At 39.2% G+C, this 21,714-nt stretch overlaps 1 protein-coding gene across 3 annotated transcripts in view; it reads right to left on the reverse strand.

Annotated features, from left to right (window-relative positions):
- Positions 1-933: 933 nt before the first annotated feature.
- Positions 934-21,714, reverse strand: part of LOC134648136 (dynein axonemal heavy chain 2) — a 73,490-nt gene continuing 52,709 nt past the window's right edge. For 2 of the 3 annotated variants that reach the window (XM_063502623.1, XM_063502615.1), the window contains exons 64-82: positions 20,957-21,179; positions 20,575-20,750; positions 19,278-19,448; positions 18,732-18,931; positions 18,195-18,358; positions 12,222-12,368; positions 11,743-11,888; positions 11,258-11,418; positions 10,928-11,132; positions 10,018-10,203; positions 9,331-9,515; positions 7,591-7,732; positions 6,935-7,015; positions 6,325-6,492; positions 6,109-6,211; positions 5,276-5,433; positions 4,349-4,464; positions 4,021-4,154; positions 934-1,097 (exon numbers count right to left, since the gene is read on the reverse strand). In XM_063502623.1, the coding sequence (XP_063358693.1) occupies positions 958-1,097; positions 4,021-4,154; positions 4,349-4,464; positions 5,276-5,433; positions 6,109-6,211; positions 6,325-6,492; positions 6,935-7,015; positions 7,591-7,732; positions 9,331-9,515; positions 10,018-10,203; positions 10,928-11,132; positions 11,258-11,418; positions 11,743-11,888; positions 12,222-12,368; positions 18,195-18,358; positions 18,732-18,931; positions 19,278-19,448; positions 20,575-20,750; positions 20,957-21,179 (3,006 nt within the window). In that variant the 3' untranslated portion in view covers positions 934-957. Of the gene's footprint in view, positions 1,098-4,020; positions 4,155-4,348; positions 4,465-5,275; positions 5,434-6,108; positions 6,212-6,324; positions 6,493-6,934; positions 7,016-7,590; positions 7,733-9,330; positions 9,516-10,017; positions 10,204-10,927; positions 11,133-11,257; positions 11,419-11,742; positions 11,889-12,221; positions 12,369-18,194; positions 18,359-18,731; positions 18,932-19,277; positions 19,449-20,574; positions 20,751-20,956; positions 21,180-21,714 lie in introns of those variants that run through there. The other variant, XM_063502629.1, reaches the window with a different exon arrangement.

Raw genomic sequence — 21,714 nt, forward strand, 5'->3', positions numbered from 1 at the left:
AGTCCAATTTAAAAAAAAAGGTATATTTTTTCCACTGATTAAAACGACTCCCAAACTCCACTCACAATAAATTGAACTCTAATTTGCGCAGTATCTTCTAAGGCGGATAATGTAGGTACTAATTTTTTTTTTCAGTTTTATTGTATAACTAGCGACCCGTCGAAAACTCAAGAATGAACTGTCAATATCGTCAGTCAACTTAGATAAATGTAACTGAGTAATTAAGCTATTATATTTAAATTAGCTATGAATAGTAAAGCTGTTTGTTTAAGTAGGTACACACTTATTTACTTTCGTCTTCATTTGTTCTTCGAACACTTGCACCTTTTATTGGTATTACGTATAGAGATAAAAATATACTTTTTTATTATTAAAAGCTACATTTGCATTATTTACCTCGATGTATTGATGTTTATTCCAACTATTAAATATATGTGATATATTTTTTGTAATTTCTTGTCTTATTAAAAACGTAAAACGTAAAAAATGCTCGCACCCCAAAGATTATGAAAACAAAGCATGTCGTATATTTAGGTAGATATAGATACGTACCTAATTAGTAATTAGTTAACTAACCATATGTTTTATTAACGTTATCAATATTGGACATTTATATGTAATAAATATAATGGCTTAGCTTGGCTAATTTGGCAATCGCACGGTCATAAAAATGGTTACGGTTACAAACAGCCGTATTCGAACAATAAGATACGTCAAATATTAAATATTGCAACGATATGGATCGGATATGTCAGTGTCAAACAAGTATCAATATCCGATCCATATAGTTTCAATATTTAATATTTGACGTATGTTATTGTCCGAATACCTACGGCTGCTACTCAGGCTCTAAAGTACCTATGCGCTAACGGTTCATCATAATATCCATAATCCGTTCAAGCGTCCAAAAGCACTACTAGAAATAAAACGCAGTATTAAAACATCGTACTTGTATTGCTAAGTGGCAAGCGTACAGAGCAGCGCGGTGCCGCGCTTCACCCAGAAGTCGGGAACCTCCTTCCCGGAGGGCATGTCCACGGCCACCACGAACGCGCCCATGCGCTTCGGGTAGTAGTAGCACGGGCAGATGTACCGGTCTGCAAACATACTGTATATACAGTGTGTGGCCTACAACAAGGGCGAAAAATTAAAACGTAGATTCTACTCCTCAAACAAGACAATGTTTGTTCAGCTACTTTTAAAAATAACTTGCGGTTTGTATTTTAAAACACTTTAAAATTTATTCGAACACGCAATGTATTACGAAATTGATTATGCCTGTACGGTGACAAGACTGATGGGCAATGTCAATTAGACGGAATTTAAAGTACATTGAAAATATTATTTAGTTTGTTTGAAAAAGGGACAATTTTAAGACTACATAATTTCAAAAAGTTGTAGAACAAAAGTTTTATTGTTTGAGGAGTAGAATCTACGTTTTAATTATTCGCCCGTGTTGTAGGCCACACACTGTAATATAAGCAACTAACGTAGAAACCTAACCGACCAACAACGCTGTAGCTGTAGACCAGGGATTACCAAATGGCGGACCGCGGTCCGCATACGGACCGGCGACCTATACAGGGTGTCCCAAGAAGTAGTGATATACTGAAGCTGGGAGGTAGAGGACCTAGAGGGCTATCTGAATCACCCCCACATGTATGTACCGCGATTTTTCGTATTTTCGGAGTTATGATTTTTTTTAATTTTTCACCTATCGCCGAGTACGATGAGATTTTTATTTATGGTGACGTGAATAGGGATGTTGACAATTTTTTGGAACTGGTTTCATTTTGTAGATAGACACGTAATAATTACAGAAAAAAATATTAAAAAAATATATTCATTAATTTTGAATAAAAAAACATGTATAATAAGTTTCGTGTTTAAATTTCGCGCCTAAACGCTCCAAACTGTCACGTGACCTTGATGACGTAACGGCGTTTTAAGCAAACTGCTGTCAGTCATTTTTTTTAATTCTTTATATGGCAACTGACATTTTTTTTAAAGCGTTAACACACTACCGCATCGGACAGCGACCTTCTTTCTCGCTCTAACTTATAGCTGCGTCCTTAACGCACCACCTTACACACTATCGATTCGTGCGCCGCACTGCACCAAGATCGCGTTTCGGTACGATAATCTGTAGACACTTAGGCAGGTTTTATAACTTGTCTTTGGTGATTCCACTGTGATTACGTCACGCGCTCCGATTGGCGTTTGCAGTCACGTGATACTGGGCATTATTTTAAATACTTTTGATTATTTTTAATTAATTTATTACGCATATTTACACTTGCAAAATATGATTTTCCGCATTCTAATATTCCCTGCTATGGTAAAAACATAACATGTTATATATTCGCGATTCATGTCAACATCCCTATTATTGCGGTAGATGCTTGATTTTTTTGTGTGCTACGCTGATAGATAGGCCAATTCAGTATGGTAACATTTACTATCGTTAGATCTTTGAATGGAATAAAAAAAAATTAATGCCAAGAAAGATAAAATTACCCAGTATGTTCACAACTTCAAGGGCGCTCAGAAAAATAAAACATACTGGGTAATTTTATCTTTCTTGGCATTAATTTTTTTTTTAATTCCATTCAGAGATCTAACGATAGTAAATGTTACCATACTGAATTGGCCTATCTATCAGCTTAGCACACAAAAAAAATTAAGCATCTACCGCAATAATTCACGTCACCATAAATAAAAATCTCGTCGTACTCGGCAATAGGTGAAAAATTAAAAAAAATCATAACTCCGAAAATACGAAAAATCGCGGAACATACATGGGGGTGATTCAGATAGCCCTCTAGGTCCTCTACCTCCCAGCTTCAGTATATCACTACTTCTTGGGACACCCTGTATATATTTATTAACTCTTTTAATAAACACAAGTAAAAACTATTATTATTTTAAAACCAGCCCCAGAAGAAACTAATTGGTGACCCCTGCTGTAGACTATTGTATCTAAAGGTAGTCTTCTACAATGTAGACTGGCAGAACAATCTTTGATTACCTAATTATAACGATTTTAGACAGAATGTTACACATCGTTAGTTGTCTCACTTTAACTAGAGTCGTTTTCTAATTAAACAATACCTTTATGCAGGTTAACAACCCCCAAATAGTACCTACCTGGGGCTCATTTCTCGAACGGTATTAGACTAATATTATTACTCCACGAACTGTCAAATCGTATGGGTTGCCATGACAACACACTAATAATATTAGACTAATATCGTTCGAGAAATGGGCCCCTGGTTGCGGAATAATGTCTTTACTGTATCGTATTTACCTATAGGTTAGAGTTACAAAAATGCGAGTGGATCTTCTTACAGTAACTCGTATAAGTTATCCCTGACTTATATTTGAGGATAACCTAAGTACCTACTAGCTCGGCCATCAATAGAAATATCATTCGTTTTATACCTATACAGTTTCAGTATGGTGGAATATCGTAATAACGAGAATAGAGTAGGTTTTTTGACACGGTGTAACTTGTACTTAAGAGTGGTTTACAGAGAAGAAATCAGTAATAAACAAGCAACAACGGTTGCACTCCAGGAGTGCCGATAGAAGTGAAAACTCACCTCACTATGTTACCGACGCCCGGTAACACGATACATACGTTTAGCGGAGGTATTCTATTTATTTATTATATATTATTACCATTCTCAAATAAGATCACACTTTTTCATTGACATGTTTATTTACATACTGCCATGACAACGTCAAATTATTTGAACATAGATAAAGAGTCTTGAAAAGGAGTCCGCAACATAAATGTCAAATAACATTGAGTTTTTCTTTATTGATTTAAATGCTATTTAAATTATGAGTGGCCACCTTAGGGCTTACGGTCACGTGATCGCCTTACGCCCCTTACGGTCACGTGATCGCCTTACGCTGTCTCGAGTTTATCATTTTTTCCCCACCTCAAAAAGTGCCCAGCGCCGCTAAAGAAGTTTTCACTTCAAAAATATGCGAACTATGAATATGAATGCTTACTGCGGAGCCTGCGGCCCGTGGCGCGGATCGGCTTGAAGTGGATGGGCGTCATGGGGAACACCAGCTGCATGGGAAGCGGCTCCTGCAGGTACCCATCCTTGCGGAACCATGACGCACCTTCCAAGTACTGCCCTCTACAAAATTTATAGACAATTTTATACATTCACTCATAATCAGTATCAACTGACTGACAGTATTCTCTAAACAGTTGTGACTATAAGTAATTTTTACAAATAAGATAGGTAGTTATGATCTCCTAAAATTATAAATAATTTAAGGAAGTGTTTGCCATTCTGCAACTAGAGTGACTTTAGGTTAACATACTAACCTGATGTAGACACCGCCATCCCGCGGCGGACGCACGAATGAGGACTCATCCATAGGCATCACCGTGAACTCCCAGCACAGCGTGTCTATAGGCCAACCTTCTCCGCGCGCAGTTGTCTGTAAAGTAAGGACAGTCAATACAGAAGTTTAAGAGAGGGGCTCAACAACAATAAACAACTATCAATAGGGTATTTTCCTACTAGTCAAATTGGTTTCTTTTTTAGAACTGTCAAAACGATTTGCTAATATGGAATTTATAATTATGAAACATTACATCGTGACGTCACGGTCAACTCACGTACTTTTTATATTTCTATCTGATTTATTAAATAAGACTTGTGCTTATAAATAACTGCTATGTTTTTCTAATAATTATCTGGTGCATTATTTCATGCATGGTGTGAAATATTTTATTTTTAATAGGTACAGAAAATACCCTATCGGTGTGTTTATGGTGGTATAACTTTTTACGGGGGACAAATGCATGTGTTTGGACGTTTTTTTTTCAGTCTTTTCTCTTGTCAGAGGACTAGAACATGTACATCACGGAGTAACCATAGCTTTCGATGTACCGTCTCAAACCACCAATCATTCATGGTTTATGTCATGGTATCGTTATTGGTATTTGGCCCTCGGGACTTCCCAAAATGATTATGGATCAAAAAGTTCAGAATGTCAATGACAGCAATCAGCGCCTGCAGCCACGGCATGGGCGAGGAGCGAGGCGCGTTGACCCACGCGGTGAGGGGCCCCCGGGAACAGCTCGCAGTCAAAATTAGGGCTCATTTAGACGATGCGAGAACTCGCATGCGAATTTCATTACATTGCGGGTGTTGATCGGTCGGTTAAATTCGGTGTAACCAACAGTCCGCAATGTAGGTAACTAAAATCGCATGCAAGTTTGCGCGCCGTCTATATCAGCCCCTACCTGCATGACGGCGGTAAGGAAGCCAGTGGGGGCGACCAGCGACGGCAGCCAGCACAGGGTGGGCGGGGCACGAGGCGCGTTGGCCCACGCGGTGAGGTGCGCCCCGCGCAGAAACAACTCGCGGCACCACGACCCTAGCGGCTTCATGGAGGGTCGAGCTGCGGGGTTATTGAGTAAAAGCGGCCAAGTGCGAGTCGGACTCGCCCATGAAGGGTTCCGTATTTAGGCGATTTATGACGTATAAAAAAAAACTACTTACTAGATCTCGTTCAAACCAATTTTCGGTGGAAGTTTACATGGTAATGTACATCATATATTTTTTTTAGTTTTATCATTCTCTTATTTTAGAAGTTACAGGGGGGGGGACACACATTTTACCACTTTGGAAGTGTCTCTCGCGCAAACTATTCAGTTTAGAAAAAAATGATATTAGAAACCTCAATATCATTTTTGAAGACCTATCCATAGATACCCCACACGTATGGGTTTGATGAAAAAAAAAATTTTGAGTTTCAGTTCGAAGTATGGGGAACCCCAAAAATTTATTGTTTTTTTCTATTTTTGTGTGAAAATCTTAATGCGGTTCACAGAATACATCTACTTACCAAGTTTCAACAGTATAGTTCTTATAGTTTCGGAGAAAAGTGGCTGTGACATACGGACGGACAGACAGACGGACAGACGGACAGACAGACAGACAGACATGACGAATCTATAAGGGTTCCGTTTTTTGCCATTTGGCTACGGAACCCTAAAAATCACCAGTTGGGCTAGACTAAACATTAATCTGTGTATTTTTACAGCAATGCAACCATCCACTAGCACGTAGGTACCTTTCTGCCAGAACGTGGGCACTTTACCCTCGAAAATGCAGTTATACATGATCTCTAGCATTTCTGACATCACCACCAGACCCTCGATTGCGCGCCTCAGTTCCTGCAATGCAGAGCTAGTTGTTTATAAACAAGTAATAAAATGACGCATGTGGGCATCATGAATTCATGATATCAGGCTACCTCATGCAATCGATATCCTCCAAGTCGGCTTACCTTAAGTCCTGACACAATGGTGTTGATGAGAACGTTAAAGTAGCCGATCTCCTGCAGCAGAGAGACGCACATCGGCATCACGATTTCGGGTCCCATCATGCGCTCGGTGGTTTCCATGTCAATTTTGTTTGGCAGCTTTGTCATCATCTCCAGAGCCAATTCGTCAACCTGAGGGAGAAGTTGATTAGCCAACTCATAGCCTCCTGAGACCCAGAAGCATTTGTTTTGTTTTTGAATTTGGAACCCTTAGTTACTCAATGAAAGTTCAAAATATTTTTTGGAATATGTACAAAAATTTGTACGCAGGGTCTTAGGAGGTTAATACTTGAGCGGAGCAACGGGTAGGTAATTTGCATCAGCAAAATCCTAAACAATGAGGTAAACGTGCAAGCTTAACGCAGATGTCGCTGCAATAATTGAAAAATTAAAAACAAACCATAGACTACAGACTTCTGTCACTTTTGGGTTCAGTCGGAGCCAGTGTAGTCTGTTTTTACCCTTATTGGCTTAGTTTTATTCTAGTAAGTAGGTACGTTTCCAAGAACACCATAAGTATTAAAGGTTCTAACCCGCCGTAACACAATACCTAGATTCGATGGCCTAACTTTACCTTCTGATCTTCGCCGCCACCTGCGCCACCTCCGCCGGTGGAAGCGAGAGAAAACAATGTCGAGCACAATATAAGGGCGTCCTGAAAAACAAAACGAATATTTCCATGATGCGTCTGTCTAAACTAAAGTAAATCAAACAAAACGAATCCCACTTTTATTTGTCGTGTTCATGTGATCAAGAAATATAGGCAGGCGTGTCTCACTCCGCGATTTCGTCGCTTTGCTACAGATAGCTAAAAGTACATCCGTTCGGCCCCAATTTTGGGGAAAGCCATAAGCCGCGCGTGGCGCTGTCGCCACCTAGCGGCCATATCTGTGCTGATCGTAACAGACGCGTTTTGTTAGAGAGTTAGTCTTCTGTACTTAGTACTATTATTTATTCTGTGGTATAGGCCCCGTGCATGAACTATAGGCGGCAGCACAGGAGCTGTCAGATTTTTGGCGCGAGGCGTAAATGTGTCGTTTATGCTTCCGATGTAGCTCACAACTCCCACGAGATGGCAGAACCTAATATGCACAAGGAAACATACCGACGAGAACGGTAGATGGTAGCACTTGCTTTGGCAATGTACATGTGCACATATGTTTCCGATTCAGGCCACAAGGTGGCAGACCCTCCAACGCGCACGGTCCCTATAGCGCCCTGATAGCTGACCTGAGCGAGCGTGGCCACGTCGGCGGAGGCGTGCTGGCCGACAGACTCGGCGCGCTCGTAACCCGGCCACAAGTCCAGGAAGTCGCGGTACGACTCCAGGCTGCCGTCGCGGGGTATGTGGTACGCGGGGATGGTCGCTAGTCTAGAAATCAGATATAGCAAGGTACCCACTTAGTACAATATACAACCTTTTAACCGCCGTAGACTGATATACAGGGTGCCCGGTAATTAGTGGATAACCTTCTAACCACCGACAGAGCACCTTAGGCTGGTCCAGAAAATGCACTTATAGGTCTAGTAAAAGTTTCGTGGTTTTCGAGATAATCGAACTTTTCTGTCTCTTTTAATTGGAGCTAGCCATTAAAAAAGACAGAAAAGTTCGATTATCTCGAAAACCACGAAACTTTTACTAGACCTACAAGTGCATTTTCTGGACCAGCCTAAAGGTGCTCTGTCGGTGGTTAAGTTATCCACTAATTACCGGGCACCCTGTATAAGACATACAAAATCGGGCTCATTTTGCCGCTGTCTGATAAATAAGACAAAACTTCGTGTACCTTCGTACCCACCGGCGACACGAGCAAGCTCGATGACGTATTATATGGCGGTTAAAAGGTTAAAGGCCGGGCATGGAGGGAGATCTATTGTAAATGAATAGTCGCATTTTCCTCGATAGTTTAAAAGCATACCATAGGGTATTTGAGTACTAGTCAAATCAGTTTCATTTTTTGAAGTGTCATAACGATTTTGCGTGTGACGTCACAATCAAATCAACTACTTTTTATTGTAGTTTAATTCGGGTTTTAAGAAATAGTGTCTAAAAATAACTGCAGTCTACGTTTCTCAATTAATCTTCTGGTGCTTTATTTCATGCATGGTGTAAAATAATTTTTCTCAAACATGCAATGAAATGTCGTCGCTCCGGGCGTTATATCAGGCTTCGAAGTATCACGTTTAGGGCGGAGCAACTCCAGAGAACTGTAAAGGAATTTCATACGAAATTGAAGGCCTAGGCCGGGAAGTAACTTTTTTTTAAATTCTAATGTAAACATGGGGTCTGTGTCCATGAACAGGCTAAACCGCCGAATCATATTTTTATTTTTTTATTTTTAGTGAATGAATGGTTATCGGACCAAAATATCTGTGTTAACGCCTGTTATACACGAACGTACTGATATTAAGAATACGAATCTGTATGATTCAATGTGTTGATGAATAAATTTAAAATCTTGTCTATACGTAAGTCACCAGAGACCATAGACAATATTTAAAATCCTCTGCATTTATTTTATTTATTGAAATTGAGTTTCTTATTATCAGGTTGTGTATAATGGCCCTAATAGGGTCTATTCGAACACTACACACGCGAAATACGGACGACTTCCGTAAAAAAAAAGTCATTATGGCAGGTTTGGAAGGAAAATTAAAAAACTTTTGTCGTGTAGCTATTTGTGGTTGATATTTATAATTTGTATTTTTGAGTGGTGATTTCTTTTATTTCATTGCATATGTTTGAGAAAAGCACTATACATGCCTAGCCGTGAAAAGGTCTTGCCGACTTCGTATCACTATCCGGCCTCCCTACGGTCGGCCGTCTATACCTACTCACCCGGCAAGCCCTTCTTTCCCGGCGTCTGCAGTAATGTACTATATTTTAAATACAGTCAAATACCCTATTGATGCCGGGGCTATAATAGGTAGGTACCTCCTGTTTCCCAGCTTCTGTACACGGAACCTTACCTATAGAAAGGTACATCCAGAGCCTCCTCGCAGAAGAACTGGTTGATATAAGCGATAAGCACGCGTTTGTCCCAGTCGTCAGTGATGTGGCCTCCATAGTTGATGATCGCGAACAGATATCGCAAAGCGTCCCACGGGACTTCTTCGTATTGTTCTAGATAGTTGGCCAGCAGGTTATCGGAAACCTAGTAGATACAATATTTGTTAAAAAAATAGTTAAAGCTAGTTTTATATTTACATTAGGGCCTTAGATTAATTAGTAAGTACCTGTACCTAACTGACAAGTACCTACTGAAGCCATAAATCTGTGTCAGTACCTATAGTTCGTTTTTTTAGCATTAGAAGAAGACTACGCGATCTTGACGTGTCTTTTAATTGAAAAACGCTTTTTTAAAATCAGTAACTATTACTTATGAAAGCAAAATAATGTAAATAATCGTATATGATTCATAATTGTTACATATTTGCCGTGACTTATTTTTCAAAAGTGTTTTTCAATAAAAAGACACTAATTCTAATGCTAAAAAAAACGAACTATACTGAAGCAACGAGTTGTGATCCACATTAAAATCGATTGCGTAAAGTACAGTCAAGGGATTGAGTATGTCTGAGCGACTATTCATGCTACCTATAAGTTTTAAATCTAAGTATCTACTATAACTAATGTCTTTGTGGGATTATAGTTACATCAAAGTCCGCGTCATTAAAGCTGTAAACAGCGTTATAGCCGAGCTGTCGGAAGCGCTTTCTGGCGATAAGCGAACAGTGGAAGAACGACACGCAGTACAGCAGTCTCCGGTACTTGGGCGTGGCCTCGTCGAACTTGTCCTCGTTCATGTTGGCGAACAAGCGGACCATGTTGCCTTTTAGACCCTAGAAATAACATTGTGATAAGCAGTCGTGATCGTTAATTTTCCAGCAATTTTGGTGCAGCATTGTTGGTTAAAAGCATCTGTATGCCCTACTCTAGGTGGAATAGATAATTAGGGTTAATAACAGTAATATTAACCTTAACCAATCCTCTCCGTAGAAAGAAATTGAAGAAAATCCTTTATTTTTACTATGCTGCACTAAAATTGCTGGAAAATTAACGATCACTGGTGATTAGACAACTGGTAAGTGGATATACTATATGATTAACGTTACGAGAACGTGTCTTCAAGTCATATATACATTGTTTCACACCATCAGTTTGATCACACTTATGTAATTCCATAGAGATCAATCGTCATGTGCCTCAAGTCAAGTAGTAATCTAGAAATACATCACTACCTAAATATGTATTATTTTGAGGCAGTGACGCACGCCAAGTGACATTCTGCAAGCATCATGAATCATGAACATATGGTGGTTTATAGCCTTACTGTTTCTCTGCAGCTAGGGTTTGCACGACGGATCCGAAATGTATGGGAATATCCGCGGATCCGGATCCAGATCCGGATAATTTCATACATTTCGGATCCGGATTGCAAACCTTATCTGCAGCATATACTGCAGGACGTTATCGTCAGATCTGCAGTCAGAATCTTAGTTGTCCTGGCTGCGCATCAAGCCGAGCCATTCGCACGCCAAAAGGCAGTTGACGAAGAACACGCACCTGTGGTGGTTCAGTCGTCATCTTAATGCTTCTCTGCAGCACGTGCAGCGGGAACTTATCGTCTGGCATAGAAGAAAGCCACAGACGGAATCTCGGGTGAATCTTGGGGTTGTCTAGGCCCCGCAGCGACCCGAGCCACTCACACGCCAAGTGACAGTTAGCGAGGAATACCCAGCCACCTTCCCTCATGCCGCTAGCTAGCATCCTGAAAAGGAACGGATTACTTAGATACATAAATATTTCAATTGGAAGGGTACTGAATTATGATTACAGCTAAATGATATCGTACATACTGTGAGACCTTAGTGACAACTGGTATCAAATGACTACCTGGCGGCAGTTGGTGCCTGGCCCTGTCCCAAACTAAGCGACTGGAACTTGTCAAACATTTTAGTTTCCGTGGCGAGCTGGATGAGTGCGGCCGTGGGGTCTACGCCTGGAGACAACACGAAGAGCAACGAGGTCTTAAACGATGACTCCTCCCAGGATTGCTGCAATGAAGTTGAATATGAATCTGTTTTATACTGCATCAGTCTTAGAAGGGCGACTTCGCTGCCTACATTGCACCGAATTTGGCTACATAGCCGAGATAAGTGCGTCTTCTATCATGTTGAGTCTATAGCAGCCCCAATGAAGTCTTTGTTTGGCATTGCTGTAGTGAACCACGGGCATTTCAAAGAAGCAGTTAAATAAATAATGTTGAGGTCATATACTTTTCTTCCAAACATAAAAAAACCGAACCGAATAAATACTACTGCGACTTTCAAGAAGACGAGAAGATGCACCTGCTACCTTTAACTTTATTTTGAACGTACCTTAATATCCAGAACAGGTGGTTCTACATAGCGCGGTCCCAGCACATTGACGACGAAAGTAGTAATGCAAGCAGACACGCGGTCCACCCGGAGTGAACGAATCCAGAGAATGTGTTGGAAGTCGTTCATTGTGTCGTTCCAATCACCTGAGGAATATAGGCTTAGTTGTGATTCGTGCATATTCAAGACGGAATCATCAATAGATGAGGAAAGAAGATAATTCAATAGAAAATTAGCGCCTCAGGCGCCATAGAGCCAATATCTGTCTGTCCTGTAAATATTGGTCTCATGCTGTCTGGAAACCCCACTTTGTGTTTTGGTATTTTTTATTAGGTAGTACATCAAGATTTAGTACACAATACAAGTACATTCCATTTTATATTCTAGTTTGGCAATACAAGCCAAATATTTGATGAAGAGATTGTACCTACAATACTTATTAAACAGATACCGTCGTGAACCAATTCAATTTGACGTACCTAAAAGCGGCTGAGTCTCGGGCTCAGGGTGTAAGTACCACTCCTTCCACTCCTTGGTGAATACCTCGAAGGTCTCGATGACGCCGTGGAAGCCTGGCAGCTTATCCATCTCGGTTAAGTTGTCCCAGCAATCATCAGGTAGCCAATCTGAAAGGAGATCCTATTCAAAATCGGCCAGAACGTGTTGTCACTACTCGTGATATCTATATCAATGCGAAAACTAAACATTTAGAATCTAAATTTTTATTAGTTCAGTAATCTAAATAGGGTAAAGGCACCAGTAGTCAGCCTTATAACGACTTTTTTAAGTTTGAACGTTCGGCATTTCTACAGGATTAGTCGGATAATTAAACAAATGACATGGTTAGATCAATTGTTTATCGTAGTTTTAAAACAAAATGTTTAAAAAAATAACAATCCTCTTTATAATATCTCTAATTAAGTTTAAACAAAAAGTGCCACTTTTCTCCAGTCGTCAGCCTCCAAAATCCAGTAAGCAGCCTCTGTGTACCCAGTACTCAGCCTATATAAACTATTCATATAATTAGATCAAAATCACTAATATTTATATCAAAATCAACGATATTAAAATATTTATTTTTTCTTTATAATTTTTGTTATCGTTATTGTAGTTAGTTGTAGTTTTTAATTTTAGTTTATAATTTTTTGCATATATCAAAATCAACGATGTTATACAAATATCTATTTTTTATTACTATTTTAGTTATTGTTATTGTAGTTAGTTGTAGTTTTTAATTTTAGTTTATAATTTTTTTGCATATACTATTTTGTATTACTTACCTACTTGTTTACTTATTTAATAAAAAAAATCTTATAGGTACATACAATTCTTATAACACGAAATTGGTTGGCCATAGGTACTTAATTAACTAACACTATTCTTGCAAACTAATAGACAGGTGGAAATCGGCCTGTTTCGAGAAAAGTCGTCGACATCTCTTCTAAATACCTAAAACTGGTATGGGTGTGTTCCTCGTGATGTCTAGAATACGAAATGACCGGTTTTAGTTTATGGAGTGGGGGACGGGTCGAAAAAAAGGGGGGCAAAGATGGCGGCCGACCATTATTGATATTTGTTCACATCTTGAGTCCTATGGGACCGATCGGTTCGTGTGAGGTGTCGTTTGAAAGAGTATTAAACGTGCTATTATTGTTTCATAATAACCGTAGTCATAACTGTAGTCGTTTACAAAATATTTTAAAATATTTGATTTTATACCGTGCATGGATGGCATAAGTACTGATTAAATATGCGCCTAACTCAATAAATTACAACAATACCGCAATTATTTTATTACAAAATATACGAGACATTTCATTAGCTTACCAAAAACATAAGTTTTATTGGCGTATGATATTATATAACCAATTAATAACGAATTTTGTTCAGCATGGGTCACTACGCACCGTCACGTAAATGGCGGGCGACCGACGTAAACTTTTCATTATTTCTCGGGTTCTATTTTATTGATCAATTGCTGATAGGTACCATTTGAAAGGTTATTAAACGTGCAATAAATGGTTTCTAATAGCCGTAGTCATAATTTTAGTAATTTACAAAATATTTTAAAATATTTGATTTTTTTACCGTGCATGGATGGCATAAGTACTGATAAAATATGCGTCTAACTTAATAAATTATAACTTTACTCCAATAATATTCTTACAAAATGTACGTGAAATTTCATTAGCTTTCCAAAAATATAAGTTTTATTGGTGTATGATATTATATAACCAAGTAATTACGAATTTTGTTCAACATGGGTCACTAAGCGCCGTCACGTAAATGGCAGGAGATCGGCGTCAACTTTTCATTATTTCTCGGGTTTTATTTTATTGATCAGTTCGTGATAGATACCATTTGAAAGAATATTAAACGTACTATAATTGGTTTTCAATAACTGTAGTCATAACTTTAGTCATTTTCAAAATAATTGAAAACATGATTTTTTACCGTGCATGCACATAAGTACTGCTAAAACATATTATGGTTCTAACTTAATAAATTATAACTTTATCGCAATTAATGTATTTACAAAATATACGAGACATTTCATTATCTTTCCAAAAACATAAGATTTATTGGTGTAAGATATTATATAACCAAGTAATAATGAATTTTGTTCAGCATGGGTCACTGCGCACCGTCATATAAATCCCAACAAACAATTAGGCGACACTTAGCACCTATTTTCTTACCTAAAGACAGCCTGGCTCTAGAATAGCTACATCTATAGTCTTAGTTTACAGTTTACAGGCTCTGGTGAGATAAAAGTGTTTAAAAGGTTCATCTAAAGATTTAAGATCTACAGTAGCTGTTTTGGGCGCTATATTGCATGTTAAGCTGCTAGTATTATAGCTTATAGCTCAAAGTGAATTGAACAACCTTAACATCTATATGAGTAATAATCTGCAATTTGCACTTAAGGTTCTAAACGTGTGATAAAGCCTTCTACTTATAGCTTTTTATATCGCAATCGCTACTTAACTCTCTTGTATGACTTACAGTCGAACAGAGAAGTTATGAGTCGCTATTATAGATCTAAGATCATGTAGTTACAGACGAGCGTTATTTAAATACCGTAGTACATCTTATAACTGTCAATAGAGTCATACTTACAAGCTAAAACTACAATGCCAAACGCCAATGAATCAATAGGTAAGCAAAAACTATAAATTAGACCGTAAAATAAAATAGTAAATAAATATAATATAGATAGTTTACTCAATATTGACCTTATCTTACTATTACTATACTTAAAACCGGACTTCACGGATAGTTATTATGTGGACATACGCTGCTACTCAAATAGTAGTCACTTATTTTGCATCCTGGAGCGTGCGGCGACAAATATCTCTTTAACGCCACAAGCCTCAGATCTCACTAAAAAAGTGATTTTAAATTATTAACTACGGAGTGGGTTTGAAAACGTTTTACGTGTAGACGCGTGAGTCAAATAACAACACAGATATTAAGTACTTCATATGCAGTGGTTTTGCAATCATGAAAGCTACGAACTTAACGATGTTATGAACCTAGAACTGGGCTTTTGTCAAAAGAGTCAAACTATACTTAAGTTTCCTGTGATAAAAAAACAAAACAAACAAACCATCATTTATATCGATATTTTATCATTTTGGATACCTACATTATAAAATGTACTGTCAAACAATAATAGAATGCTGCTGGTCTACCAGGCGCTCGCCGCGCCGTGTGTTTGCTTGCTTGGCGAAATTGGTCCTGGCATACCTACATATATGTTTATAGTTGTACGGTAACTAAACAATATTTTTGGAAAGTTAATAAATAGTTTGCTGATTTTACTCTAAAAATTTCACGCTATATTTACTACATTATCTCTTTCTCAAATTATTTCAGTCACTAAGCAAACCTCTAAGGTAAAAATTAAACATTTTCTTTAATATTTTTAAAATGGTTATTTTGGGCCTCAGATTTCAAACAATCGAGTATTCACAGAAAATTTAATATGCTTGCAAATGGTATCCACCATGTATCAGAAAAATAGAACCTGAAATATAATGAAAACTCAACGATGGCCGGGCTCCATTTACGTGACGGTGCACAGTACCCATGCTGAATAAAATTCATGATTACTTAGTTATACAACATTATAAAGCAATAAAACTTATATTTTTGGATAGCTCATAAAATTTCCCGTATATTTTGAAAATATTTATTGCGGTAATGTTATAATCTATTGAGTTAGAAGCATGTTTTACCAGTACTTATGTCCATGCACGGTAAAAATCATATATTTTCAATTATTTTGTAAATGACTACAGTTATGACTACGGTTATTAGAAACCAATTATTGTACATTTAACATTCTTTCTAATGGTATCCATCACCAATTTATCAGTAAAATAGAACCCGAGAAACAATGAACAGTTGAGGTCGGTCGCCCGCCATTTACGTGACGGTGCGTAGTGACCCATGCTGAACAAAATTCATCATTACATGGTTATATAATACCATACACCAATAAACCTTATGTTTTTAGAAAGCTAATGAAATTTCTCGTATATTTTGTAATAACATTAATTGCGGTAAAGTTATAATTTATTGAGTTAGACGCATGTTTTGTCAGTACTTATGCCATCCATGCACGGTAAAAAATCATATATTTTAAAATATTTTCTAAACGACTACAGTTATGACTACAGTTATTATGAAGCAATAATAGCACATTTAATACTCTTTCAAACGACACCTGAAACGAACCGATCGGTCCCATAGGACTCAAGATGTGAACAAATATCAATGCTGGTCGGCCGCCCACATTCCCCCCCTTTTTATCGACACGTCCCCCTCTCCATAAACTAAAACCGGTCAATTCGTATTCTAGAGACCACGAGGAACACATCCATATCAGTTTTAGGTATTTAGAAGAGATGTCTACGAAAATCGTGAAGGAGACGACTTGTGTTTAATTTAACGCCAGACTATAAGAATCGCAATATTTATTTTCTAATAATTAATCCATCAAAAATGAATGAGGTAAATCAGGTAATATATTAGAATTATAATTAATAAACAAAGTCATATACCGACCAGGAGAAAGCAAAATGATAGTTATGTATAGTTAACGTCAAAAATATGTATACACTTTTGAACCTTATTTCAATGAGATAGGGTTTAAAAATGTGGACATATTTTTGGCGGCGACGTACCAAGCAAGGTCAATGGCTAAGTACTGGATCCGCGAAACCCAGTGCTCAGCCGCATTAAAAGTATTAAAACGTTATTTCAAATGCGGCTGACTACTGGGTTTTACTTTAAATTGACTAGGGCATGCCTAACTAAATTTGAAAATGTAAATTTAACGGTCCTAACGGTCACATTGGCTCGAAAATAATAAAATAAACTAATAACCCAAAGGTCAGCCATGGGGGGCTGGGCACTGGATTCTTTGGAAAAAAGTGATATCCAGTGGCCAGCCCCCTCGATTTATAAGTGAAATATTGATATTTTCATTCAAATATAATGCAATTTAATAGATAAACCAAGCATTTTACAAAAACAATAACTTTTAACATTAAAATATAGTTTTTCTTGCCTGTTAAGCGAACACCACGTGCAGTAAAAAATATGGCGGACATGACACTATTGCACTCGTCGACAAACAGCACCTGTATGAACGAGTATATTTCTTCCCCCCGTTCCCTCACCGCACCTGTCGTGTGACGTATTAACCAATAAGGAATTTTGCTCCTATTTGAGTACTCGCGATTTGTTTAAACGAATATACCAGATATTTATGACCAATAAACGACTCAAAAGGCTGACCACTGGTACCTGGCTGGCCACTGGTGCCGTTACCCTATTAGATTACTGAAGACTGAGACTGAGATTACTGAGATTATTGAACTAATAAAATGTATGAAGGAAATAAGCTATTATAGGCACCTATTGAAAGAGTAGGTAATTAGTTTCAAAATTACATATTTGTTCTCCTATACAGACTATACGGTGTACTGTCAAATTGTTCTCAACTCAGCCTTGTTTAGAATTGCAGATATGCAGGAGCGGAGCGCAGGCAACATTAGCAACAATTATGGTGTCGCACAGAGTCCTTAAAAGCTCGGTTTCATTGGTCGACAGGGCCCGCGTGCGGGGTACGGGAGATTTCTATAACGGCGGCATAGGGCCCGCATTCAATGAACTGTTTTCTTTGGTCGATAGGGCCCGCATGCGGTACGGGTGATTTCCATAACGCATGCCATTATGATAGTTATTATACCGCCTTACCGCCTGTGTGGGGTCCACCGCACGCTGTATATCGACCAATTATCGACTTGTGAGCTTTACTAGTCGTTGTCCCGGCTGCTGGGAGTCACCCTTATGCTGTTGATCGACCAATGAAACTAAACCTTAATGCAAAGTCACAAAGTTTCAATTAACTGAAGGTGCAAAATCTCATCAAGTCTCACTAGTAGGATTTTCTGGTTGCTCGGAGCGGTCCAGCACGATGCCACCTTTCAGCAGAAACATGTACTCGTTGTAATCCATTTTGCCCGATTGAAACAGGATACGCGAAACGATGTGAAAAGAGAGCAGCAGCTTGTGCCGCTCGAAGAGGGCTCGGCACGTATTCCTGAGGATTGAGAGGGATTTGGAAAGGGAAGGACAACGGCAGATTTCTTCTAAATCGGAAGTTTATAAAGTTGACTGCCTTTTGAGGCATAGCACCTACCTAATGTTTTTTGGAATGTTATTTATGGTCGACAATCTTATTCCTGGAAGATGTTTTTGGACAGAGGATGATAACTACTCGTAGGTACAGTAGGTACCAGTGGCGGCGCGTTCATAAAAGCCGATTCCCACCGGCTTGCCTGTTTTTGGACGTTTGAGCAGAGTTGTAAAGGAAATACGAGTATGTAAGCCAAATTAGCCCCGGCTTGCCTATGGATATGTTTGACGCGCCGCCACTGGTACGTACCTACTCAAATAGTAAGTAAGCGACTTACTTATACACAGAATAGGTGTGGAACTCATTAAGGTTGTTGATACGTTCCTCCAGCTCCGAGTTCTTGGCGCTGCGGTCGATGGAGTAGTTGAAAAGGTCGATGTAGGCGTCTAAGGAGAACTGGTACATAGGGTCGATGCGGGACAGGTCGTTTAGAGCGAAGAACAGCACAGACGCACGCACTGCCACTGGCACGTAACCCTGCGGGTGCAGTTATTTAAAATTTGTTTTACAAGGGGGCAAAGTTGTAACCCTCGTGCATTAGCACATTCAAGTAAGTTTCAAGGGTAAACAAACTTTGCTAACGAGTGAAAAACAAAAAATTTCACCACACCAATGCGAGGATAAATTCTAACTGTATAACAATACAAATCCAGTCAAAATGAACTGAAAGTAAAAACAAGGCCTGGTAGGTGATGGCCCAAGCAAGGTATGGATACATTACAGTTGAATTTGACGGTGAATAATTCAACAAGAGAGCTCGTGGAGATATCTACTCATAAGTTCGTATAAAACATCGTATAAAAGAAAAAGTCTATACACGAACCTGCCTGGCCGAGTCGATTTCCTTTTCAGTGACCTGCGAAGTAATAAGCGCCTCCTTCACCTCCAATGAGGTCCGCTGCGAGGTTTGCAGCGTCACAAACAGTTCCTCGTTCTCCAGGAGAGGCACTTGGGATTCGTACATGATGCGCAAGAGGTCGTTCTCCAGGTCCACCTAAGCATAGAGAAAAAAATACATAAAGTGCTCACTCCATACATCAGTTCAGACCTTGGAGGATATAATCAAACGGAGACGCCATGTCTGTAATTTTCTGTACAAAACAGTCTGCCGATTTTTGCGGGGGAGGGGAACGTCAAATATATGCGTAACGTAAAAATAGCCATGTCAGATAAACGTCAGTCCATACATTGTGTATGACCGTTGGCCGCCTATTTTCGACAGAGGGGAAAGCCTGTTAATGGCTACTCCGTTTAGTTGTATCCTCCAAGGTTCAGACTATTAATTTCAGTATCTACATCTAGCATCGAGTAGCGGAACTATCAGTACTGCTACTTGACAATAGATGTAGCACCGGCCGGAAAGTCTTAAATCAACAGCATAAGACTTTCCGGTCGGTGGCGACATCTATTGTCAAGTAGCAGTACTGATAGTTCCGCTACTCGATGCTAGATGCTAATAGTCTTTTTGGTACTAAAACTAATGTATGGAGTGAGCACTCAATGTATTTTTTTCTCTATGACCTAAGTTACAGATTTGGCAAATGAGAAAAAAAAAAGTTTTAAAAGACGCGAGTGTGGCGAGGGGGGGGGGGGTGGAAAATACGCTTGAAAATATCAACGAAGGGCGCCAAAACCCGATTTCGCTCTACCCTGATCAAGGGCTCGGGCCGGCACTGGCTACAGTCGCCATCAGATACCTAAGATATCGGAGTGGCCAACGTGTTCACAAATATCTGAACAACGCCTCTATTTAAGCAGAGACGCTTTCTAAATAGATTTTCGTACAATGACCCGCATGTTGCTATCTCTATTGCACGCGCATAATTATATTGCTGTCCCGCCCATGATGCCGGTTTTCATGTCACTGTGCGAGTTTGACAGCAATATAATTATGCGCGTGTAATAGAGATAACAACAGACGGGTCTTCTTCACGGGGATCTGGAAAGCGTCTCTTCTTTATCAAGACGTTAGAGTGTGGGCTCAGATGCTTTTGAGCACCTTGGCTGCTTCGATATATGGCGACTGTACTATGATATCTAACTAGACTTTGTGCCGCCGGTATATATTTCAATGCTATTTTTCAACGACCACCATTTATCAGCAATACATGTAAACTCACAAGAATTTTCTTATTATTGGCGATGGTGGTGACGAGATTGTCCTTCATAATCTCGAGCTGCGGGCGCTCCTTCCGCACCACAATACTTAACAGCTGTGACGTCAACCCTTGCTCTTTTACGGCAAAGTTCACCATCGTCGTCTTCGTGAGGGTTTCGGGGGTATAAGTCGGGTTACCTCAAGAGAAGAATATTTTTTTCTATGTTAGGATTTTGGAATACCATCAAGAATAAACCTTATGTCAAGAGGTAGGTAGAAGCTAACTCTGCAGCACAGGCTGCGATCCTTACCCGCCTCGACTGCCCGAAAACTGATAATCTAATGATCTAAGCTACGTGTACATTTACTTAATTTACGAATCGATGTAAACCCAAAAAACTTACCCAATTTAGTAGTCAAGTACAATTTGAACTTTTCATGATAGGTCACCATTTTCTCGTTGAACTTTATGACCATAGAGTTGCCGATCTTAATGATGGCCTTGTCCAAAATGGGTGCTATAGACGGGTCTAATACTTCGCCTACACCCTGTACTATGACTGGTTTGCCTTCGATTAGGCAAGTCTCCATTATTTTCAAGTAATTTGGTTGGCCAAAATCCACGATCTGAAAGAAATTACGATTTATATTATATTTTTAGTGCATCGTAAGCGAAATTGGGAAATACTTAAATTGGGAAAGACCTTAATGATGACCTAGATATAGAGCGGGAGCGCAGGCAGCAGGAGCATTGGCTGTAAGGTCTAACATGCTCGCCCGCAGGTTTGCTCGATGCTCAAGAGAGATAAAAATGGTGCTTTTTAAAGCTTTCAATCAATCATTTTACTCAAGCAGCATGTGGGTGAAGTATACGGAAAAAGCCTTAAATACCCTGCGCGTGCAATATAAAAATGCACTCAGGATGTTGTTGGGGCTGCCCACATGGTACATCGCGCATGTTCGCCGATGCCCATACAGACGATTTTCACGTAGTCATGCGAAAGAAAATCGTCTCGATGGTGGGCAGGCTTAGGGGCAGTACCAACAGCAACCTGGAGGTCATTGCAGACAGGCTTGAGAATCCCATACTGGCATTGGATTCGCCAAGTTATAGGATTTTTTAAATTTAGAAAATAGTACAAAAATTAACATTATTCCTAAG

This window comes from Cydia amplana, chromosome 1 (assembly GCF_948474715.1).
Source record: "Cydia amplana chromosome 1, ilCydAmpl1.1, whole genome shotgun sequence".
In the NCBI taxonomy this organism is placed as follows: Eukaryota; Metazoa; Arthropoda; class Insecta; order Lepidoptera; family Tortricidae; genus Cydia; species Cydia amplana.